The sequence below is a fragment of the Rana temporaria genome, chromosome 2 (assembly GCF_905171775.1).
Source record: "Rana temporaria chromosome 2, aRanTem1.1, whole genome shotgun sequence".
Taxonomy (NCBI): Eukaryota; Metazoa; Chordata; class Amphibia; order Anura; family Ranidae; genus Rana; species Rana temporaria.
Window position 1 is genome coordinate 8,246,578 of NC_053490.1, and position 22,597 is coordinate 8,269,174.

Consider the following 22,597-nt stretch of genomic DNA (forward strand, 5'->3'; position numbering starts at 1 on the left):
TCAAATTCCACCCCTGCAATCCCTGAAGCTTTTATGGCCACCATTGATGGTGGGGGCTCAAATTACCAGTATACAGCACCCACTGGCATTTATTTACCACTACTGGAACAATTTGTTTACTCCTTGCATAAATGGTAAAAATCAACATTTTATTTATTTTTGTGTGTGTGTGTGTGTGTGTGTATATATATATATATATATATATATATATATATATATATATATATATATATTGCATTTCTTTTTTTTTTTTTTTTGCTATGAAATTGCTTTCAAAAAATGATATATAAAATTAGTAGAGGCCCTGTAAAATTAAAATGGTGTCGTTTGCAATTTTTTTTATTTTTTCGTGTTGCATGATATTTGCAACATTTTATTAAATACATATTTCTAGGAAAAAGTACATTAAAATATATATTTTTAGTACATACAAATACAATATAATAGACATTTTGTTGGTAAAATAATAAAAGATGGGTTTGCGTCGAGTAAATTGATACTAAACCTAGTAAGGTGGCTTCTTCTTTTTTTTGTGACGGCGCTGAAAGCGGAAATTTGTCCTGGGCAGTGAGAGGGTGAAAGCGCCTGGTCGGCAAGTGGTTAAATAAAACCCTCCCTCTGATTTATGTCAGCCGAGTCCTCCCTGGTGGGGTGAGGATAGTGATTGCGGCCTCTGTACGCACCTGCTGTGAGATAATCTGTCATTGATCTGGGATTTGGGAAGTAGATCGGCATCGTCTTGTATTGATCGCTCCACTTCCTGCCGTGTTCCCTATGCACTCCGTCTTCCTTAATGGACTGGGAATGTAGCGGACCGAGCGATCAGTTAGTTGCTGGTAACGAGCACAAAATGCCGGAGCTCTCCATGTTCTACCATGATTTATTACCGGCACAATAGAAGGTGGAGCTTTCATTCCTCCACCCGTCTTCTATTCATAAGACCCGTACAGACGATCGGATTTCCTGACGGGAATTGTGTGATGACAGACTTTTGTCCGAAAGTCCGACCGTTTGTACGCTCCATCGGACAATTCGTTATTCGATTTTCAGACAACAAATGTGGGATAGCGCGATTTAAAATTTTCTCACAACAAATGTGTGCTGTCGGATTATCTGATCGCGTGTACAGAAGTCTTTCAGACAAAACTCCAATGTACACACGCGCATGCTCAGAAGCAATGCTCACCATAACACAACTAACAGAAGTTGCCCAAAGGGTGGCGATAAAAGAGCTGAAAAAACACGTAGTTTCGTGTTTGCTGGCGTTTGTGTTTGCTGGCGTTTGTGTTTGCTGGCGTTTGTGTTTGCTGGCGTTTGTGTTTGCTGGCGTTTGTGTTTGCTGGCGTTTGTGTTTGCTGGCGTTTGTGTTTGCTGGCGTTTGTGTTTGCTGGCGTTTGTGTTTGCTGGCGTTTGTGTTTGCTGGCGTTTGTGTTTGCTGGCGTTCGTGTTTGCTGGCGTTCGTGTTTGCTGGCGTTCGTGTTTGCTGGCGTTCGTGTTTGCTGGCGTTCGTGTTTGCTGGCGTTCGTGTTTGCTGGCGTTCGTGTTTGCTGGCGTTCGTGTTTGCTGGCGTTCGTGTTTGCTGGCGTTCGTGTTTGCTGGCGTTCGTGTTTGCTGGCGTTCGTGTTTGCTGGCGTTCGTGTTTGCTGGCGTTTGTGTTTGCTGGCGTTCGTGATTGCTGGCGTTCGTGATTGCTGGCGTTCGTGTTTGCTGGCGTTCGTGATTGCTGGCGTTCGTGTTTGCTGGCGTTCGTGATTGCTGGCGTTCGTGATTGCTGGCGTTCGTGATTGCTGGCGTTCGTGATTGCTGGCGTTCGTGTTTGCTGGCGTTCGTGTTTGCTGGCGTTCGTGTTTGCTGGCGTTCGTGTTTGCTGGCGTTCGTGGTTGCTGGCGTTCGTGGTTGCTGGCGTTCGTGGTTGCTGGCGTTCGTGGTTGCTGGCGTTCGTGGTTGCTGGCGTTCGTGGTTGCTGGCGTTTTTGTATGCAATTGAAGTTCACGGCCAATGCCCTTCGGACAAAAGTCCTATGCGTTGTCCGCGCAAGATCCGGTCGTGTGTATGAGGCTATAGAGTGATTTTTATTGCTAGAAGCCATAGTACAGCTTCTATGAATGGAGAAGAGGAGCAGCCGGGATATTAGGAGACGGGAGTGAAGATATCAACCAACACAGCAGACACCAGCACAAGGGGCTCTTGTCATTCATTGTCAGTTCTGTCCCTTGTGCTGTGCCTGGCTGGGGTAGAGGGTCCTGCTCCAGCTCTGAGGCCGGGATCCTCAATGCTTTCCGCTGACTGTCACTCTGCACTTCAATAGGACAGACACGTGGCTGAGCAAATTGACTTTCCTCGCCGCGATCACACCCGAGCCGTGTAACTTCCTGCAGCCTGCCAGGACCTGCGCTGTCCGGACGCCTTATGTTTACTCACAAGCTGTGTGTTCTTCATACTGAATTACAGGATTACTACAACACTCCGCGGTCTTCATTTATATTCCATTCTAACACACAAGTAGAACTCGTTTTTAGCTATAAAATGTGATGTAAATGTAAATTATTCTATCCATATAGGGCAAGATGTATCTCCAGACATATTATGTATATTATAATGAAAGGTCTGCTGGAAAGTATTTTACAAGTGATTTTTTTTTTTTATGGACTTGTCCTTGTACCCTGGCTGTCCTTGTAAAGGGACGCGCCTCTCCTCCCCTGGCACTCCTAAGGGGACGCCCCTCTCCTTCTACCCTGGGACTCCTTTTTTTGTTTACCTGTCCTATCCCCTCCTCCTCCCCGTCACACCTTGTTAGTTGACTTGTCCCTCCTAGTTAGCGGACCTGCCCCTTCTCCTCCCCTGGCACTCCTTGTTGGCAGACCTGCCCCTTCTCCCCTGGCACTCCTTGTTGGCAGACCTGCCCCTTCTCCCCTGGCACTCCTTGTTGGCAGACCTGCCCCTTCTCCCCTGGCACTCCTTGTTGGCAGACCTGCCCCTTCTCCCCTGGCACTCCTTGTTGGCAGACCTGCCCCTTCTCCCCTGGCACTCCTTGTTGGCAGACCTGCCCCTTCTCCCCTGGCACTCCTTGTTGGCCGACCTGCCCCTTCTCCCCTGGCACTCCTTGTTGGCCGACCTGCCCCTTCTCCCCTGGCACTCCTCGTTAGCGGACCTGCCTCTTCTCCTTCCCTGGCACTCCTTGTTAGCGGACCTGCCTCTTCTCCTCCCCTGGCACTCCTTGTTGGCAGACCTGCCTCTTCTCCTTCCCTGGCACTCCTTGTTAGCGGACCTGCCTCTTCTCCTCCCCTGGCACTCCTTGTTGGCAGACCTGCCTCTTCTCCTTCCCTGGCACTCCTTGTTAGCGGACCTGCCTCTTCTCCTCCCCTGGCACTACTTGTTAGCGTACCTGCCTCTTCTCCTCCCCTGGCACCCCTTGTTAGTGGACCCATCCCTCTATTGCCCCTGGCACTCCTTCTTAGCCAGCTTGTCCCTCCTTTTCTCCTGGAATTCCTTGTTGGTAGACCCGCCCCTTCTCCTCTCCTTGCACTGCTTGTTAACAGACCTGTCCCACCTTCTCCCCTGGTGCTCCTTGTTAACCGACTATCCCTCCTTATTTCCTGTCAGGCCTTTTATAGTGGATCCGCCCCTTCTCCTCCCCGGCACTCCTTGTTAACAGACCTGCCCCTCCTCTCCTAACACTCCTTGCTAGCAGACCTATACTTCCTTCCCATGGCACTCCTTGTTAGTGGACCCAACACCACCCCCTATCTTCCTTTGCACTCCTTAGCCAACCTGTCCCTCCTGCTCCCCTATCACTCCTAACAGACCCATCCTTCCTTCTCCCCTGGTGCTCCTTGTTGGCCGACCCATCCCTCCTTCTCCCCTGGTGCTCCTTGTTGGCCGACCCATCCCTCCTTCTCCCCTGGTGCTCCTTGTTGGCCGACCCATCCCTCCTTCTCCCCTGGTGCTCCTTGTTGGCCGACCCGACCCACCTCCTCCCCTCGTGCTCCTTGTTGGCCGACCGGTCCCTCCTTCTCCCCTAGCACTCCTTGCTTGCAGACTCCTACATTCTTCCAGTGGTACTCCATTAGCCAGCCTCTCCCTCCTTCTCCCCTGGCACTCTTTATTAGTGAACCCGCCCTTTTTTCTCCCCTTTCACCCCATGTTGGCAGACTTGTTTCTCCTTCCCCAAAGGCTCTCCTTGTTGGTGGACCCATCCATCCTTCCACCTCCCCATCTCCTGGCGCTTCTTTTAGATGACTGTGCACTCCTTGACAGCTGGCCCCTCCCCCTTTCCCCTGGTTCAACAAAAAATATATGTTGCCAGCGCACAAGTTCCTTTAAAAAAAAAAAAAAAAGCAAGAATCTTTTTATTTTTTAGTTTATAATAATGAAGAAATTTGGTGTTCTGGCGACATGTTTTCTTGTCGAACATGGTGCCATCCATTGGTTGATTTAGCACTCAACAATGAGGCCTGTTTCCAGTCTGGTGTGGATATCGCAATGATCCTTGCCACCTTACCATTTTTGTTCCCTGGCACTGCTTGTTCGTATTCCCATCCTTACCAGCCTCCTTAGAACTTTTTGTTAGCAGCCCCATCTACTCCCTCCTCTCCCAGAGCTCCTTGTTGGTTCACCTCTTCTTCTTCCTTTTCCCCTACTGGAATTATTTTTTTATTTGATCTGTGTGTCTCCTTTCATATTCATTGTAAGCATTAACTTTCTACCAGACTGACATTGACCATTTAGTCGCTATCTTTATTAATTTTTGTGTTTTTTCTTGTTTCTTCTAGTTGGAAAAACATCTTTAATCACAAGGTTCATGTATGACAGCTTCGACAACACCTACCAGGTAATCCCACCAGTTTAATGCATAGCCGTCTGTCAGTTGTGCCCTCACTTCTAAATTGTCTTATTTTGAGGGTAGCTACAGGCAAGAGTTGACATTTGCGCCATTTGGCCGTTTTTTCAACTTGTTGGGCAATAACCTTTTCTGTTTTGGTTGTTCCTAACCCAGTCCACTACTGTCTGAGGGACCATTCATCAGACAGGTCCTGACCAATTGCTTTTGATCGTTGGAGATCGGCTCCTCTTCCCCAGGTCAAGCCCAATACTTGAGCCAGACATTCATAAATTGTGTGTGTGTGTGTGTGTGTGTGTGTGTGTGTGTATACTGTAGCCCCATGTGTACAAGGACTATGTTGGAAGCTTTGGTCTGCACACTTGTTCCAGGTCAGTGAATCGATGGAATCCTTGACAAATATATTTTTTTGACCGTTTACATTCATTGTAGAAATATTGCATCGGAAAAAGAAAAGTGAGACTTATTCGCACGGGCGGCCAGGTGCGGTAAAAGCAGGTGGTTAAAGCGGAGTTCCAGTCTGTAAAAAAAAATATATGTGTGTGTGTGTGTGTGTGTGTCAGGTAGGTCACACAACCCCGCCAAATAAAACCCACGCTACTCCTTTGCGCACCCCCCCCCCAGTCCCGGCTTCGGGCTGAAGCCCCTGTTCTTTTTGCCACCTAGCAACGCCCCTGGTGCGGGATCCTTGGTCAGGCAAGTGTGTGTAGCTGCAGAATTTTAATTTATATATACGCGAAGGAGTAGCGTGGGTTTTCTTTGGCGGGGTGATGGGCTTGTGTGACCCACCACACACACTGATCTAATTGACATACATACACTGACCTACCTGACCAGGAGACAGACTTCAGGTCTCCTGTAGCTCAGCCTCAGCCATGGTGTTTGGTGTGCAGCGCACCCATCTTCATCACAGGCTTTACAGCAGGCACTGACAGCTAGAGGAGGAGAGAGGCCGAGCGTGGATCTCAGGCTGATGTGGCGCGGTGGCATTGTAATTCCCGCCTTCTGGAGCTTTGCAGCACATATGAGGGATGTCACGCGGTCCCGGGACGTGTGACATAGCAGGCTCCAGAAGGCAGGACCTGCTATGTTACCCTGTGGTAATCGGGATAATATCAGTCCCCACTCTGCCACGGCGTTCGGGGCTTACAATGCAACGGTTGTTGCCCGGGGCTTTTTGGCTCCAGCCCCATAGCCCCCCGACACCCAACCACACACCTAAAGAAGGAAGTGGAACCACCTAGAGCAGTGATTGTGAACCCTGACACCCCAGATGTTTTGGAACTACATTTCCCATGATGCTCATGCACTCTGCAGTGTAGTTGAGCATCATGGGAAATGTAGTTCCCAAGCATCTGGGGTGCCAAGGTTCTCCATCACTGTCCTAGGGCTTTATGCTTGCCACAGCAAAAACGAAACCTCATGTCATGTTGGTCAGGCAGTGCGGCTGCTGATGTGACCCATTAAAGCTGTATGGGGCTGCCCTGCAATAGTGTCCAATGCAAGCGGTTGCGGTGCTGTGGTTCAGCCTTTTCCAGGCAGTGAGGAGACAATGTATCGCCTCCCCAGCCACTTGTCTATCACCCTCCTAAAAAGCAATCTGCTACAGATCACTTTTTCAGAGGGGAAGCAAGGGCAGCCGCACATCTGAATGAAGCCAGAGAGTGTTTTGTTTTTGTTAGTTTTTTTTGGATCTTGTCACAGAAAATATCTTATAAAATGAAATGGTCCTGCTGTTAAAATCTTTTAACCTTTTTTCTTTGTCTTTTTATTTATTTTATTTGTTTTTTAGGCAACAATTGGTATTGACTTCTTATCAAAAACAATGTACCTAGAAGACCGAACAGTGAGTATTTGATTGGCCAGCAAAATCTCTTAAGCCTGGTACACACTATAGTTTTTTTATTATTTTTTTTTCCGTTTAACCTCCGCGGAATGAGCAGAAAAAAAAACTGTCAGCTCTGGTCTGAGCCGATGTACTAACTATGCAAAGTTGGTACTGTGATTTCCCTTACGGAGCTGTTGTGTTTTGACAGTACCCCCCACCCCCAGAACCCTCTGATCAGCGCTCTCCGCTATTGGCTGAAAGTGATGATTGGGAGTCAGTTGGCTGCTGGCCAACTGTTAGCGCAATGCACGTCGGGAAATTTTAGGGACGGAGCATGCGCAGTACGTTCGGCGCGGGAATGCGCCTAATTTAAATGGTCCCCGCCCCATTTGAATTAGGCGGGCTTGCGCCGGGCGGATTTACGGTACACCGCCGCAAGTTTATAGGTAAGTGCTTTGTAAATCAGGCACTTACGCTGTAACGTAAATGGGATACGTTACGCCGCCGCAGCGTAACGCAATTCTCTGTAAATCTGGCCCCTTATTTTTTGCCATGTGACTGTTATTTTGACATGGTTCTAAAGCCTTAAAGCCCATCTCCAGGCAAAAAAAAGTTTTTCCCATGCAGTGCACTCCACAGGTATACTGCGCTTTCTTTTTTTGACTAGGGGTGAGGTGAAAGATATACATATTTGCCTAATCCTCCCAGCACAAGACTGGTCTGACACCCCCGCGCTCCAGAGGTCTTGAGTTGTGGACTGTTCCTGATGTCGTTTAGACAAGAGCAGGCTCCATAGACCAGGAACAGTCCACCGCTGGACCACGGGGGGAGCATCGTTTTCCGGTGAAATGAAGGACCGGATAAGTGTAAGCTTTCTCCTCACCCCTAGAAAATCGAGCAGTTGACTGTGCGGTGCAGCCCCACTACATGGGAAAAAAATTTTTTTATTTATTTTTTGCCCAGAGTTGAGCTATAAAGTTTTTTACATTCCGTGCATTAAGGTATTAAACCAGCATTTCTATTATACTTGCCTGAGCCCAATCTTGATCCAGCGCTGTGTACTAGAGCAGTGGCTCTCTCCCTCCTCACAAGGCAGGTTGATGGCAGTGGGGACCCATTGGCTCCCGCTTCTATTATAATTAAATCCTATGATGGAGTGGGACAAAACCCAGCTGTCTGTGTCTTTGGATGCAGGCAGCAGAGCTCAGGAGCAAGCCTGCAAGTTGCTTGCTGGGGGACGTACTCTTAAGACAGAAGGAGGAGCCAGCAGTGATAGCAGAGGGGGGACCCCAAAAGAAGAAGATTAGGGCTGCTTTGTGTAAAACCATTGCACGGAGCAGGTTAGTATAACTTGTTTGTTAAAAAAAAATTAAGGTTTAGAATTACTTTAAGCTCTCATGGTCGGTCATTGCTGAACATAGTTTAATCATTTAAAATAATTTTAAAGTGAATTTTCATGCAGACTTTGGTAAGATTTTCTCTCTTGGTGACTGAGATTGACAATGCTCATTGCCAGGTTCATGGTGAAGGAGGAGCTGGACACCCTGCAGGGTAGTATTTGGGCTGATTACTGAAGGAGTTGATAATCTTTACTCCAAATCTTTCCTTTCTTTTCTTTCTTTCTATTCTTTCTTTTCTTTTTTTCTTTCTTTTCTTTCTTTCTTTTCTTTTTTTCTTTCTTTTCTTTCTTTCATTCTTCTCTTTTTTTCTTTTTTTCTTTCTTTCTTTCATTCTTCTCTTTTTTTCTTTCTTTCATTCTTCTCTTTTTTTTTTCTTTCTTTCATTCTTCTCTTTTTTTCTTTCTTTCTTTCTTCTCTTTTCTTTCTTTCTTTCTTCTCTTTCTTTCTTTCTTTCTTCTCTTCTCTTTTCTTTCTTCTCTTTTCTTTCTTCTCTTTTTTTTCTTTCTTTTTTTTTCTTTTTTTGTTTCTTTCTTTCTTCTCTTTTTTTCTTTCTTTCTTTCTTTCTTTCTTCTCTTTTTTTCTTTCTTCTCTTTTTTTCTTTCTTTCTTCTCTTTCTTTCTTTCTTTCTTTCTTTCTTTCTTTCTTTCTTTCTTTCTTTCTTTCTTTCTTCCTTCCTTCCTTCCTTCCTTCCTTCCTTCCTTCCTTCCTTCCTTCCTTCCTTCCTTCCTTCCTTCCTTCTCAAATCACATTAGGACCATCTTTACTTGTTGACTTTGAATCCTTGAAAAAATATTCACATATGAAGAGCATTCACAGTGAAGGTTCTCAACTTTTACAAAAAAAGAAAAATCTGCCTCCTTGCCTCTGGGGTTCCTAATGCGCCGTACACAAGGCCGGTTTTCCCATCGGAAAAAGTCAGATGAGAGCTTTTGGCCGGGAATCCCATGTGTATGCTCCATCTGAGTTTTTCCGGCCAAAAAAAAAAAGAGAACTGGTTCTCCATTTTTCCCGTCGGAAATCCGGACCGTGTGTACCGGCCATTAGCCTAATAGACATACCTAATATATCAGATCTGGGTGTATGTAAGCCTCCTTTTTTGAAAGTGCACTTTTAACATATCAAGCAAATTTGCATGTATAACTATTCATTTTTTCCCTTGCTCCTGCTGCCCACTGTGAGGTATGTTGAAATCTGCAAGTGTCTAATATTGCAGATTGCCTGTGTGATGCAAAAACTTACTTTTTCTGTTTATAATAAAAGAGAACATTTTATCTGCATCCTCATCCTTGCATCTCCTAATCTTTTATACAGAAAAGCAGTGGTGATTAGAACATCCCAAAGGTTTATTTCTTTATCGTACATCACGGGACACAGAGCGGCATTCATTACTATATGGGTTATATGGAGTACCTTCAGGTGTAGACACTGGCAATCTCAAACAGGAAATGCCCCTCCCTATATAACCCCCTCCCATAGGAGGAGTACCTCAGTTTTTACGCCAGTGTCTTAGGTGTTAGTCATGGTTTAGCTTGCCTCCGCATCCTTGGGATTAGGTGAGCTACCGGTTCTGTCCAAAAAAGCCTCAGCGCTAAAGTGGTCAGCAACCGGACCCCAAACCCTTGGGGTATAGCCCATAATGCTTTCTTTTTAAGAGAGCTGGACCCTGGGCCCAGAACTTAGAAAACCTTTGGGCGCCTAATGTTTTCTGTTTGCCAGGGTGCTGTATGGGTCCAGGACAGTGGATCCTTCATAGGAACCCAGGGCCTGAAGGTCTAGACATCCCCACGGAGATGGGGGAAGATTGGGCCTCTTGCTTGGCAAAGTCCTGCGGCATGGAGCAGGTAAGTGAGGGGAAAACTTGCGGAACTTGGTTCTTAGCAGGTTTTTTTCTGGGGGGTCACAGGGGACATGCCTAAAGTTATGCACTGCATCTGGCAAACTAGTCACATATCATAAAGATAGGATGGCTCTCTATGTATTATTCCCCATAAGATGTGACCTCCCTTGTAGTGTTGGAAAAGCATTGAGTGGGGCCTGTGTTATATAAAAATATATGTGTGTGTCAGAGAGCTTTGCTTACCTGCAGGCCTCCAGGCGATGCTCCATTCAGTCTTCCTCCTCAGAGCCTGCAAGCAGGCAAAACGCTGACCTCCTCATGGTTCCAGGCTGCAGGCTGCAGTTTGCTGGAACAGAGAGGTCCCTTCCTCCCAAAATCCCCCCCCCCCTCCCCCTGTCGGGAGGGGCATTTCCTGTTTGAGATTGCTGGGGGGGGGGAAGGGCGGGTCAGTGGCTTAAAGGAAGGGGCGGCCCTTCCTTGTTTGTTCCATTCAATACTTTGGAACTGAGGAGAAAGACCAGAGCAGCAGCACGGGGCGCCGAGGACACACAGTGGCCAGAAAGGATATTGCAGTCTTCAGAGGACTGTTTTTTCAAGCCTAGAAATAGGCTGTTTCTTTCCATCTCATAGTTTTTTCTTTGCAATACTACTCAGGGGGACAGAATGTTTTTTCTTTCCTGGATTTGAAACAAAAACGAAAAAAAAAAAAAGTCATCTAGGGGAGAGGAAGCATTTTTTTTATCCCCCAAACAGGTGTTTGGACAATTAACTTTTATAGTTCCAAATACCAATAGGTAGCAGGTGTACCTCGGTATTGTACCATGGGCTATGCCGCTGTTTTCCCTACAGGGAGCCTTGGGGCCATCGGGATCTGGGGCTGGAGCTGACGCGGGTCAGTCCAACCCTAAGATGGTCACGGAGGAGGTATTACTCACCTCTTTAAAAGAGATGCAGAAAAGCATGGGAAAAATGATAGCCGCAGCTATGCGGGGCAGTAAGCGGAATAGATCTCCGTCGCCCGAGCGCGGACCCTCAGAAGAGGAGGTCCTTTCCTCAGGGGAAATTGGACGACCTCTTGGACAAGGACCAAGTAGGTTCAGGGATCGAAGACCCGGATACAGAGGAGTCTGGGGCAGTCTCCCTGAGGGAGAGCTGGTGGATTCAAGGATTGTCGGACTTGGTCCATAGGGCATTCAACTTGCCAGTACCAGATCTCCAGGTATCGACGGTTTCAGCTTTGGGCTCACTGAGGGCGCCTCAAAGCAATGCTGTGTTTCCGATCCATCCTCTATTAGAGGGAATTTTGTTCCAAGATTGGAACAAGCCAGATAAGATCTTCTTACCACCTAAAAGGTTCTCTGTCCTATATCCTATGGAAGAAAAATTTTCCAAAAGATGGGCTACTCCTGCAGTGGACGCAGCCATCTCATGTGTTAACAGATCGTTAACATGCCCTGTAGAAAACATACAGGTGTTCAAGGATCCAGTTGATAAGCGCTTGGAAGCACTACTTAAGAACTCCTTCACTACTGCAGGGGCAGTAGTACAGCCAGCTGTGGCTGCGATTGGGGTCGCTCAAGCATTATCGGATCAATTTAAGCAGATGCTTAAACTTATTCCGGCCCAGCAGGCAGAAAAATTTTCGGATGTCCCTAAGGCCATATGTTTTACGGTAGACGCAATCAAGGATTCTATCCAGCAAGCGTCACGTTTATCGTTATCCCTTATCCATATGAGAAGACTCTTATGGTTAAAAAGCTGGGAGGCTGAGCCCCCATGCAAGAAGCTCCTGGTAGGGTTCCCCTTCCATGGAGGACGACTCTTCGGAGAAGACCTAGATAAATACATTCAGACCATTTCAAACGGCAAGAGTACTCTCTTGCCAACTAAGAAGAAGGTTCAGGGACCTGCGTTTAAACGACAGTATTCCCCTGGGCAGGGGCCCTCTAATGCCAAGCAGTATCGACGGCCTCCTGCAAAAGCAAACTTCGGCTTCAACAGCAGATCACAAGGACAGGCTGTTAGAGGCAAAAGGCAGTGGTTTCGCAAACCAGCAAAACCAGCCCCCAAGCCAACCTTATGAAGGGGCGCCCCCACCCACGAAGGTGGGGGGAAGGCTGCGACTCTTTTCAGAGATTTGGGAAGCCAGCATTCCAGACGAGTGGGTACGGTCTTCCGTGGCCACAGGCTACAAATTAGATTTCCTAAGGTTTCCTCCTCCTCATTTCCAGAAGTCGAGGATTCCAAACGATCCGGAAAAGGGAGCCGCATTAAGATCGGCATTAGATCATCTACTTTCCCAGGAAGTAATAGTAGAGGTACCAGTCCTGGAACAGGGGCTGGGTTTCTACTCCAACCTATTCATCATCCCAAAATCCAATGGAGATGTCAGGCCAATTTTGGACCTAAAGATGGTAAATGCATATCTAAAGATCCGCTCATTTCGGATGAAATCCGTGCGGTCAGCAGCTGCCACACTCCAGAAGGACGACTTCATGGCGTCCATAGACATAAAGGATCAGCCACATCAAAGATATCTACGCTTCATGGTGGCTTCGCGTCACTTCCAATTCGTGGCGCTTCCCTTCGGGTTGGCTACGGCCCCCCGGGTGTTCACGAAGGTCCTAGCTCCAATCCTAGCCAAACTAAGGATCCAAGGGGTCACGATCCTAGCATACCTGGACGACCTCCTAGTCCTAGATCACTCGTCTCCCGGCTTGGAGCGAGCAGTGGCCCTCACGGTCCAATACCTCGAGAGGTTCGGCTGGGTCCTAAATCGAGAAAAGTCAGCTTTCCAGCCCACAAAGCAGTTGGAATATCTCGGCATGAGATTAGACACAGAACAACAAGGAGTGTTCCTACCTCTGAGGAAGGTAAAAGCCATCAAGGAATTAATCCTACTGGTTCTAAGCAAGAAAGAACCGACTATTCGCCTATGTATGAGGTTACTAGGCAAGATGGTGGCCACATTCGAGGCGGTACCATACGCCCAGAGCCACACTCGCATCCTACAGGCAGCCATCCTGTCAGCATGGAGCAGAAGGCCACAGGCCTTGGATATCCCGTTGCCGCTCTCATCAAGAGTCCGACAAAGTCTGTGTTGGTGGTTAGACCCTCAGAATCTACTGAAGGGGAGGTCTTTCAGCCCAGTGGCTTGGAAGATAGTAACCACAGACGCCAGCCTGACGGGCTGGGGAGCAATTTTGGATGGTTGCACTCGCCAAGGTACTTGGGCAAAGCCAGAGAAGCAGTTGCCCATCAACATCTTGGAGCTCAGAGCTGCTCGACTAGCCCTCAGGGCTTGGACGTCAAAATTGCAGGGGTTCCCGGTGAGAATTCAATCAGACAATGCCACGGCCGTGGCATACATAAATCACCAAGGGGGAACCAGGAGTCAAGCCGCTCAGAGAGAGGTGAGCTTGATTCTTCTATGGGCAGAGGCTCATGTGCCCTGCATATCGGCAATATTCATTCCAGGAGTGGACAACTTTCAGGCGGACTTCTTAAGCCGCCAGACTCTATGGCCGGGGGAATGGTCTCTGCATCCACAGGTCTTTCAAGCACTCTGCCAAAGATGGGGAGTGCCGGACGTGGATATCATGGCATCGAGACTCAACAAGAAACTAGACAGGTTCATGTCCCGCTCAAGGGATCCGATGGCCTGCGGAACCGATGCGTTGGTTTGCCCTTGGCATCAGTTCAAACTTCTTTATGCGTTTCCCCCGCTCCAGTTACTACCCCGCCTGCTGCGCAGGATCCGGGTGGAGCACATACCAGTCATCCTGGTAGCTCCAGCATGGCCCAGAAGAGCATGGTACTCACTAATCTTAAGGATGGTAGTGGGAGACCCGTGGACTCTTCCTCTACGGCCAGACCTGCTATCGCAAGGTCCGATCCTCCACCCTGCCTTACGGCATCTAAATTTGACGGCCTGGAAGCTGAATCCCTGATTCTCAGGGGTAGAGGTCTGTCTCAGAAGGTAATCTCTACCCTAATCAGAGCCAGGAAACCGGTCTCTAGGGTGATTTATTACAGGGTCTGGAAGGCCTATGTAGGCTGGTGTGAGTCCAAGCGATGGCTTTCTCGCAAATTTACCATCGATAGAGTATTAAGTTTTCTCCAGCTAGGAGTGGATAAAGGATTGGCATTAAGCACAATCAAAGGACAGATTTCTGCTCTGTCAGTGTGGTTTCAGCGGCCGCTGGCCACCCACTCGCTGGTTAAGACCTTCCTTCAAGGGGTCTTACGTATTAGACCTCCAGTTAAATCCCCGCTTTGTCCGTGGGATTTAAATCTTGTTCTGTCAAGTTTACAGAAACAACCGTTTGAGCCGTTGGCTGATATTCCTTTGGTTCTACTGACAAGGAAGTTAGTATTTTTGGTTGCCATAGTTTCCGCAAGAAGAGTTTCGGAGCTGGCAGCCTTATCCTGTAAGGAACCATATCTTGTTTTTCATAAGGACAGGGTCGTTCTCCGCCCTCATCCTTCCTTCCTTCCGAAGGTCATATCCAGTTTTCATTTGAACCAGGATTTGGTATTACCATCCTTCTTCCCTAAACCTACTTCCAGAAAGGAAGGGTTGCTGCATACCTTGGATATTGTCAGGGCCATGAAGGCCTATCTTAAAGCTACAAAGAAGATCCGGAAGACAGATGTGCTGTTCATTCTACCGGATGGGCCCAAGAAGGGGCAGGCAGCTGCAAAGTCCACCATTTCTAGGTGGATTAAGCAATTAATCACTCAGGCCTACGGCTTGAAAGGGTTGCCTCCTCCAGTATCATTAAAGGCTCATTCTACTAGAGCCATGGGCGCCTCCTGGGCAGCACACCACCAGATCTCTATGGCTCAAGTTTGCAAGGCGGCAACCTGGTCTTCTGTCCACACATTCACAAAATTCTACAAGTTGGACGTAAGAAGGAATACTGATACTGCCTTCGGGCAGGCAGTGCTGCAGGCTGCAGTTTGAGACCCTCGGATTCCGGGGGCTCCTCTTGTTCGAGTTAAATTTAAAAATTTTATTTTTCTCAACTAAGTTGGATTTATTATGATTTGAGTATATCTCTAAATTAAATCCTTTTGTCTTGGAGATGTTCTCCCTCCCCTCATTGTAAGCATTGCTTTGGGACATCCCATATAGTAATGAATGCCGCTCTGTGTCCCGTGATGTACGATAAAGAAAAAGAGATTTTTAATACAGCTTACCTGTAAAATCTTTTTCTTGGAGTACATCACGGGACACAGAGCTCCCACCCCTCTTTTTTGAGGACCATTTTGGGAGGCATACTGCTTGCTACAAAACTGAGGTACTCCTCCTATGGGAGGGGGTTATATAGGGAGGGGCATTTCCTGTTTGAGATTGCCAGTGTCTATCACCTGAAGGTACTCCATATAACCCATATAGTAATGAATGCCGCTCTGTGTCCCGTGATGTACTCCAAGAAAAAGATTTTACAGGTAAGCTGTATTAAAAATCTCTTTTTTTTTTATTTTTTCTACATGTATCCTCCACTAAGGTTTTCTATGCCACTGGCTGTATCATTGTGACCAAGTGCCGGTTAGTTTTGTACAAATCAGGATGATCATTTCAGGAGTAAAAGATGCTGACAATGGTTCAGCCAGGTATCGGTGACTTTTTAAGAGGGAACTAAACCCTCATATCCTTTTCAGCCATGAAAGCCGCCATCTTGGCCTCTGTCTGATCTGCAGTTGCCATGAAGCTGCAAATGTGATCAGTCTTGACTATTTGGTTGAGAGCACAAGCAAATGCAACAGTTGGCATGCAGGAAATAAAACTTTAAAAAAAACTGTCAAATCTATGGGTTTAGGGCCAGATTCACGTAGAAGTGCGGCGGCGTAACGTATCGTAGATACGTTGCACCGCCGCAAGTTTTCATCGCAAGTGCCTGATTCACAAAGCACTTGCAATGAAAACCTCCGCCGGCGTAAGCCCGCGTAATTCAAAGGGGCGTGTGCCATTTAAATTAGGCGCGCTCCCGCGCCGGACCGACTGCGCATGCTCCCTTTTGAATTTCCCGCCGTGCTTTGCGCGAAGTGACGTCATTTTTTCGAACGGCGACGTGTGTAGCGTACTTCCGTATTCCCAGACGTCTTACGCAAGAAGGAAAAAAATTAAAATTTCGATGCGGGAACGACGGCCATACTTTATACAGCACATACGTGTGCTGTGTAAAGTTAAGGCACCAAAAACGACGACTAACTTTGCGACGGGAAACTAGACTAGCAGCGACGTAGCGAACGCGGAAAACCGTCGTGGATCGCCGTAACTCCTAATTTGCATACCCGACGCTGGTTTACGACGCAAACTCCCCCCAGCGGCGGCCGCGGTATTGCATCCTAAGATCCAACAGTGTAAAACAATTACACCTGTCGGATCTAAGGGCTATCTATGCGTAACTGATTGTATGAATCAGGCGCATAGATACTCTGAGAGATACGACGGAATATCTGAGATACTCCGTCGTATCTCTTTTGTGAATCTGGGCCTTGGTTCCGCTTTAAGGCTGAGTTCACACTGGCGTTAAGAGCAGATATTGGAGAGGCATTAAAAAAGGCCCCTCACACGCCCATGCACAAGATACAATAGACAACACATAGAGCTGTTCACACTAATCGTCAAGTCAGGATACATTTGAAAGGCTTCAACGCCTCATATTCAAGTCTATGGTAATGCTCTGGCAGGCAGTTGCCTAGTATTTGCGGGGTTAGTTCATTTACTGTAATAGAATAGGCATTTGTGGAGCAGTTTTAACACTCGTCAAACGCTTCAAAACTGCCCATAGGACGTTTGGGGAGCGTTTTTAACTTCTCGTTAATGCTTGTAAAACACCCATACTAAAGCTCATTGATGCCTGCTTGACACCCATACTAACGACATGAAAGCGCTACAGGAGCGTTTGTTGAGCATTAGAAATTCAGGCAAGTGTGAACAAGCACTGAAGCATAACTAAACCCAATGATTTAAGGGCTAGTTTACACTTTGCTTCAAAACATGGCTGCGGACAGGCTTTGTTAAAGCTCTCTGAACGCCAGTCAAAGCTCCTTATACTAAATAAAATGGTTCACTTACAGTCCTGTTTACACCTTGCTTTTGTGCGGGGCTTGGGCGCGAGGCTGTTGTGGCGGGGCTTGGGCGCGAGGCTGTTGTGGCGGGGCTTGGGCGCGAGGCTGTTGTGGCGGGGCTTGGGCGCGAGGCTGTTGTGGCGGGGCTTGGGCGCGAGGCTGTTGTGGCGGGGCTTGGGCGCGAGGCTGTTGTGGCGGGGCTTGGGCGCGAGGCTGTTGTGGCGGGGCTTGGGCGCGAGGCTGTTGTGGCGGGGCTTCCATGAGGCTGTTGTGGCGGGGCTTCCATGAGGCTGTTGTGGCGGGGCTTCCATGAGGCTGTTGTGGCGGGGCTTCCATGAGGCTGTTGTGGCGGGGGCTTCCATGAGGCTGTTGTGGCGGGGGCTTCCATGAGGCTGTTGTGGCGGGGCTTCCATGAGGCGGTTGTGGCGGGGCTTCCATGAGGCGGTTGCGGCGGGGCTTCCATGAGGCGGTTGCGGCGGGGCTTCCATGAGGCGGTTGCGGCGGGGCTTCCATGAGGCGGTTGCGGCGGGGCTTCCATGAAGCGGTTGCGGCGGGGCTTCGAAGCGAGCTTGGCCATAGACTTCTATGAAGGCTTCAAAGATGCCTAAAGCTACATGGGGATATAATTTTTGAAGCAAAGCCAAAGCAATGCAAGGTGTAAACAGGACTGTAAGCTAACCATTTTATTTAGTGACGGGCGCTTTGACTGGCGTTCAGAGAGCTTTAACAAAGCCTGTCCGAAGTGTAAACTAGCTGTTAAAGTGTGTTGAAGCTGAAGCAAGTGTAAACTAGCCCTAACAGTTTTCCAATACTATTACATTTAAGGCATGCTAACATTTTGCTTGTGCCTCAACTGAACTGTCAAACAATCAAATAGCTGGAGTCATAAGTGATCACATGTGCAGCTCCATGGCAACCACAGATCAGACGGAGGCTAATATGGCAACTTCCTTGGCTCTAAAGAATAGGAAGGTTTAGTTCCACCTTAACATTGCCAGAAAACCTTCACTTTTACAGTTGCAGCATCTGGGGATTTGCTGATACTGTATATCAAGCCTTTTTTATTTTTTTTTCCGTGTTTGATTGTCTTCCATCTCGCAGATCAGATTGCAACTCTGGGACACGGCGGGGCAGGAACGATTCCGCAGCCTCATCCCCAGTTACATCCGTGACTCTGCAGCCGCCGTAGTAGTTTACGATATCACAAGTAGGTATCTAATCTTAACAGCCTGTTGACGTGTTTGTTTTGTTTTTTATTTCCTCTTCCCTCCCCCCCCCCCCCCCCCTTCTGCTGCGCCGGCCACTCGCACTCCCTTGTTAGGTGCGGCTGCAGCTGTGGGACACGGCAGGTCAGGAGCGGTTCAGGAGTTTGATCCCTAGCTACATTCGCGACTCCACTGTGGCAGTTGTTGTTTATGATATTACAAGTGAGTGTGGACGCCGCATCTTCGCATCTTCCTGTGCCGTCATCTGCTCACCGTCACCGCAGCGCGCTCCCGTTTATAACGGACAGTCCTACCCGACAACCTGTTACTACAATTAGGTCTCCCCTTTTAAAAAAAAAAAGCTTATATTTGTAGGGGCCAATAAATAGAATCAGTATTGTCCTATAATTCTATAGATTTCTATAATGAGGTTTCTCATTTTATGATTTGCTGTGCTGTTTTCGGGACCATGCTTTATAATAAGTATTTGTAGGTGCGCCCTCTAGTGATAGTCCGTGTCGGCCAAATCAATCAACTTTGTTGCTGAATGACTGTTGGCATAAGGAATAGACCTCCTGGAGAATTTTGCGGTCATTGAAAGCCTATTAACAGAGTTCTGACTTGCATTAAAAGTGAAGTATGGGGTTTGTTTCTGTGTGTGTTTTTTTTTTTTTTGCAGAATCCTACTTTCCATCTGTCCCCTTCTGGCTCTAACACTGAGGATCGAGCCCCACCGATCACTCATCTTTCAGGGCTCCATGGGCAGAGAACTGGTGACTGGCAGTCACTGCTCTCTGCTCCTCCCCCCCGAATCGCTGGGCTGTGGAGGAGCAGAGAACTGGTGACTGGCAGTTACTGCTCTCTGCCCCTCCCCCCGGAGCGCTGGGCTGTGGAGGGGACGGGGAGGAGCAGAGAACTGGTGACTGTCAGTCGCTGCTCTCTGCTCCCCCCCCCCCCCACCGAATCGCTGGGGGGGACGGGGAGGAGCAGAGAACTAGTGCATACTAGCTCATTATGACTTTTGCCTTGCAGGAGAAAAAAAAAAAAAATTTTGATGGGGGTTTACAACCGCTTTAAGTATGGCCTTTGTTCCCGCGTCGAAAATTTTAAAATTTACGTTGTTTACGTAAGTCGTCCGTAAATGGGGCTGGACGTCATTTACGTTCACGTCGAAACCAATGACGTCCTTGCGACGTCATTTGGAGCAATGCACCCTGGGATATTTTAGGAACGTCGCATGCGCAGTTCGTTCGGTGCGGGGACGCGCTTCATTTAAATGAAACACGCCCCCTACCCGCCGAATTTGAATTCCGCCGGGTGATTTACGCTACGCCGTCGCAACTTTACAGGCAAGTGCTTTGTGAATAAATAAATGAGATACGTTACGCCCACACAATTTTGCGCCCATCTACATGAATCTGGGCCAAAATACTTTTTCCGAAACGTTTCAACTTTCATTAAACGAGATAAAAATTGATCTCCTAAATATTATGGTTTTACTTTGACCACAATTTTTTTTATTTTTTTTTCTCTCTCGTTCATTTCAGTGCATGCTTTTGCACACTCAGAAAATAAACAGTTTAAATCCATGTTGAAAACTGGATGTAAAACGCCTTTTAAATAACATTGATCCTTAAAATATTATGGTTTAATTTGACCAAAATATTGTTTTTTCTTTAACGTCCGTTCACTGTTATGCGCACTCAGGAGATCAAAAGCAGTTTGTAAAGTCCGGTTGATAATTGGTTATATTTAAAACCCATTTAAAAAATAAATAAATAACCCATACACTTGATCCCTAAATATTTAATATGACCAAAAATATTAGGTTTTTCCTTTTTTAACTTCAGTATAGTGTTATGCACACTCAGGAGATGGGGGACAGTTTGTAAAGTCAGGTTGATAACGGGATGTAAAAATCTCATTCAAAAACGTTTTAACTTAAATAATTGAGATTAAATTGATCCCTAAATATCATGGCTTTATTTGATCAAATATATTCTGTATTCTCATTATGCGCTCTCAAAGACGGGACAGTTTTGTAAAGTGTGGTTAATAATGAATCAAGATTCATCTTGGACTTCGTCTCTGATGTTCAAGCTAAAGAATCAGACTTGTAGAAAGCAAAACTAGCTGGATGATGGGAACATTTTTTAAATTTTTTACAACCTTAACCCGGACCATTATGCAGATTAAGGACCTTGCCCCTTTTTGCGATTCGGCACTGCGTCGCTTTAACTGACAATTGCGCGGTCGTGCGACGTGGCTCCCAAACAAAATTGGCGTCCTTTTTTTCCCCACAAATAGAGCTTTCTTTTGGTGGTATTTGATCACTTCTGCGTTTTTTTTATTTTTTGCGCTATAAACAAAAATAGAGCGACAATTTTGAAAAAAATGCAATAGTTTTTACTTTTTGCTATAATAAATATCCCGATACGTATTCTTCTACATATTTCTGGTAAAAAAAATCGCAATAAGCGTTTATCGATTTGGTTTGCGCAAAATATATAGCGTTTACAAAATTGGGAATAGTTTTATGGCATTTTTATAATTTTTACTAGTAATGGTGCAGCGATCAGCGTTTTTTTTTTTTCTTTTCTTTTCTTTCGTGACTGCGACATTATGGCGGACACATCGGACACATTTGACACATTTTTGGGACCATTGTCATTTTCACAGCGAAAAGTGCTATAAAAATGCACTGATTACTGTGAAAATGGGAGTGAAGGGGTTAACCACTAGGGGGCGCTTAGGGGTTAAGTGTGCCCTAAGGGAGTGATTCTTGCTGTAGGGGGGCGTGGCTGTAGGCGTGACGTCACTGATCGTCGTTTCCTATATCAGGGAACAGACGATCAGTGTCACTGCCACAGAGAAGAACGGGAAAGGTTTGTTTACACTCACCTCTCCCCGTTCTTCAGCTCCTGTGACCGATCACGGGACACCGGCGGCTACCGGGTCCCGCGGTCACGGAGCTTCGGACCGGGTCGCGAGCATGGCCGCGACGCGCTCGCGAAGCCACGGCTGGGCTCTTAAAGGCAACTTTCAGGTATGTGCCTGTGCCCTGACGTGTCATTCTGCCGACCGTATATCGGCGTGAAGGGGTCCTTAAGTGGTTAAAAGAGAAATATGGGAATATTTAAATGTTTGTATTTTCTTTTTTAATCATACCTGCTTATGTGGATGCAGCATCGGTCCCCTGCTGGCTCTAAGGCTGAGAACCGAGCGATCGATCGAACACCACCGGTCGCTCAGTTCCCAGAGCTCCCTGAGCAGAGAGCTGGTGACTTTCATTCACGGTCTTTCTGCTCTGCCCCCTCACTGGAGCGCGGGGCTGCGGAGGGGGGGCGCTCCGGCTCAGGCTCTCAGCGGCTTTCTGAGAGACTGAGCCGTGTGCCAGTGCAGGCATGTGGGCGGATCTCGACCAAATGGTCGCGATCTTTTCTGGACCGGCTCCATGATGTCAGCTGGCTTTACCCCCGCTGTCTGCTGAAAATGGGTCACAGGAGTGCAAAACTATCTGCACTACTGTGATCTACAGGAGGAGTACAGCCAAATGAGCTTTGGCCGTACTTCTCCAATAAGCCTGCGCAACTTTAATAGTTGAAGACGGTTTGACTTCGACTTTAGCAGCGCGAACAAATAGTCTTTCCTTCCCCGCCCTCATTTGTCTCCCAAATATATTCTGGAAAATTTTGTAAGACTTTTTGTTGAGCTGAACATGTTATATTTAGGCCTCATGCACACGCAAACTCTCCTAGAAGCCTTTCCTCGTAGCAGTGGTGTAAAGGAAAAAGCCTGACGCTTGTCAAAGTATCTAAAGTAGGGTCTCCAACTGGCGGCCCCCCAGCTGGTGCGAAACTACAAGTCCCATGAGGCATTGCAAGGCTGCCAGTTACAAGCATTATGGGACTTGTAGTTGCGCAACAGCTGGAGGGACGCCAGTTTGAGACCCTTGGTCTACAGCTTTCAGGCACATTTACAGGTGTAAAGAGCTTGGGCGTTGATTAATTTTAATTGGACAGAATAATAATTTTATTCTGGCTATTAAAATGAATTAAATTATTGGCAAAGGGCTCGCTTTTAGGTGCATTTAGCAGCGTCAAACGTTTTTTCTGCCCAAACTGGCAGTGTTTTTTTTTTTTTTCTGCCTCTTAACCACTTAAGCCCCGGACCATTATGCAGGTAAAGGACCTGGCCACTTTTTGCGTCGCTTTAACTGACAATTGCGCGGTCGTGCGACGTGGCTCCCAAACAAAATTGGCGTCCTTTTTTTCCCCACAAATAGAGCTTTCTTTTGGTGGTATTTGATCACCTCTGCGGTTTTTATTTTTTGCGCTATAAACAAAATTATTGCGACAATTTAAAAAAAAAAAAGAATATGTTTTACTTTTTGCTATAATAAATATC

The 22,597-nt window shown here is 47.1% G+C and overlaps 1 protein-coding gene across 2 annotated transcripts in view; it reads left to right on the forward strand.

Annotated features, from left to right (window-relative positions):
• Positions 1-22,597, forward strand: part of RAB6A (RAB6A, member RAS oncogene family) — an 87,263-nt gene that overhangs the window by 45,579 nt on the left and 19,087 nt on the right. The window contains exons 2-4 of one of the 2 annotated variants that reach the window (XM_040339801.1): positions 4,773-4,831; positions 6,633-6,686; positions 18,087-18,192. In XM_040339801.1, the coding sequence (XP_040195735.1) occupies positions 4,773-4,831; positions 6,633-6,686; positions 18,087-18,192 (219 nt within the window). Of the gene's footprint in view, positions 1-4,772; positions 4,832-6,632; positions 6,687-18,086; positions 18,193-18,306; positions 18,413-22,597 lie in introns of both variants that reach the window. The other variant, XM_040339800.1, reaches the window with a different exon arrangement.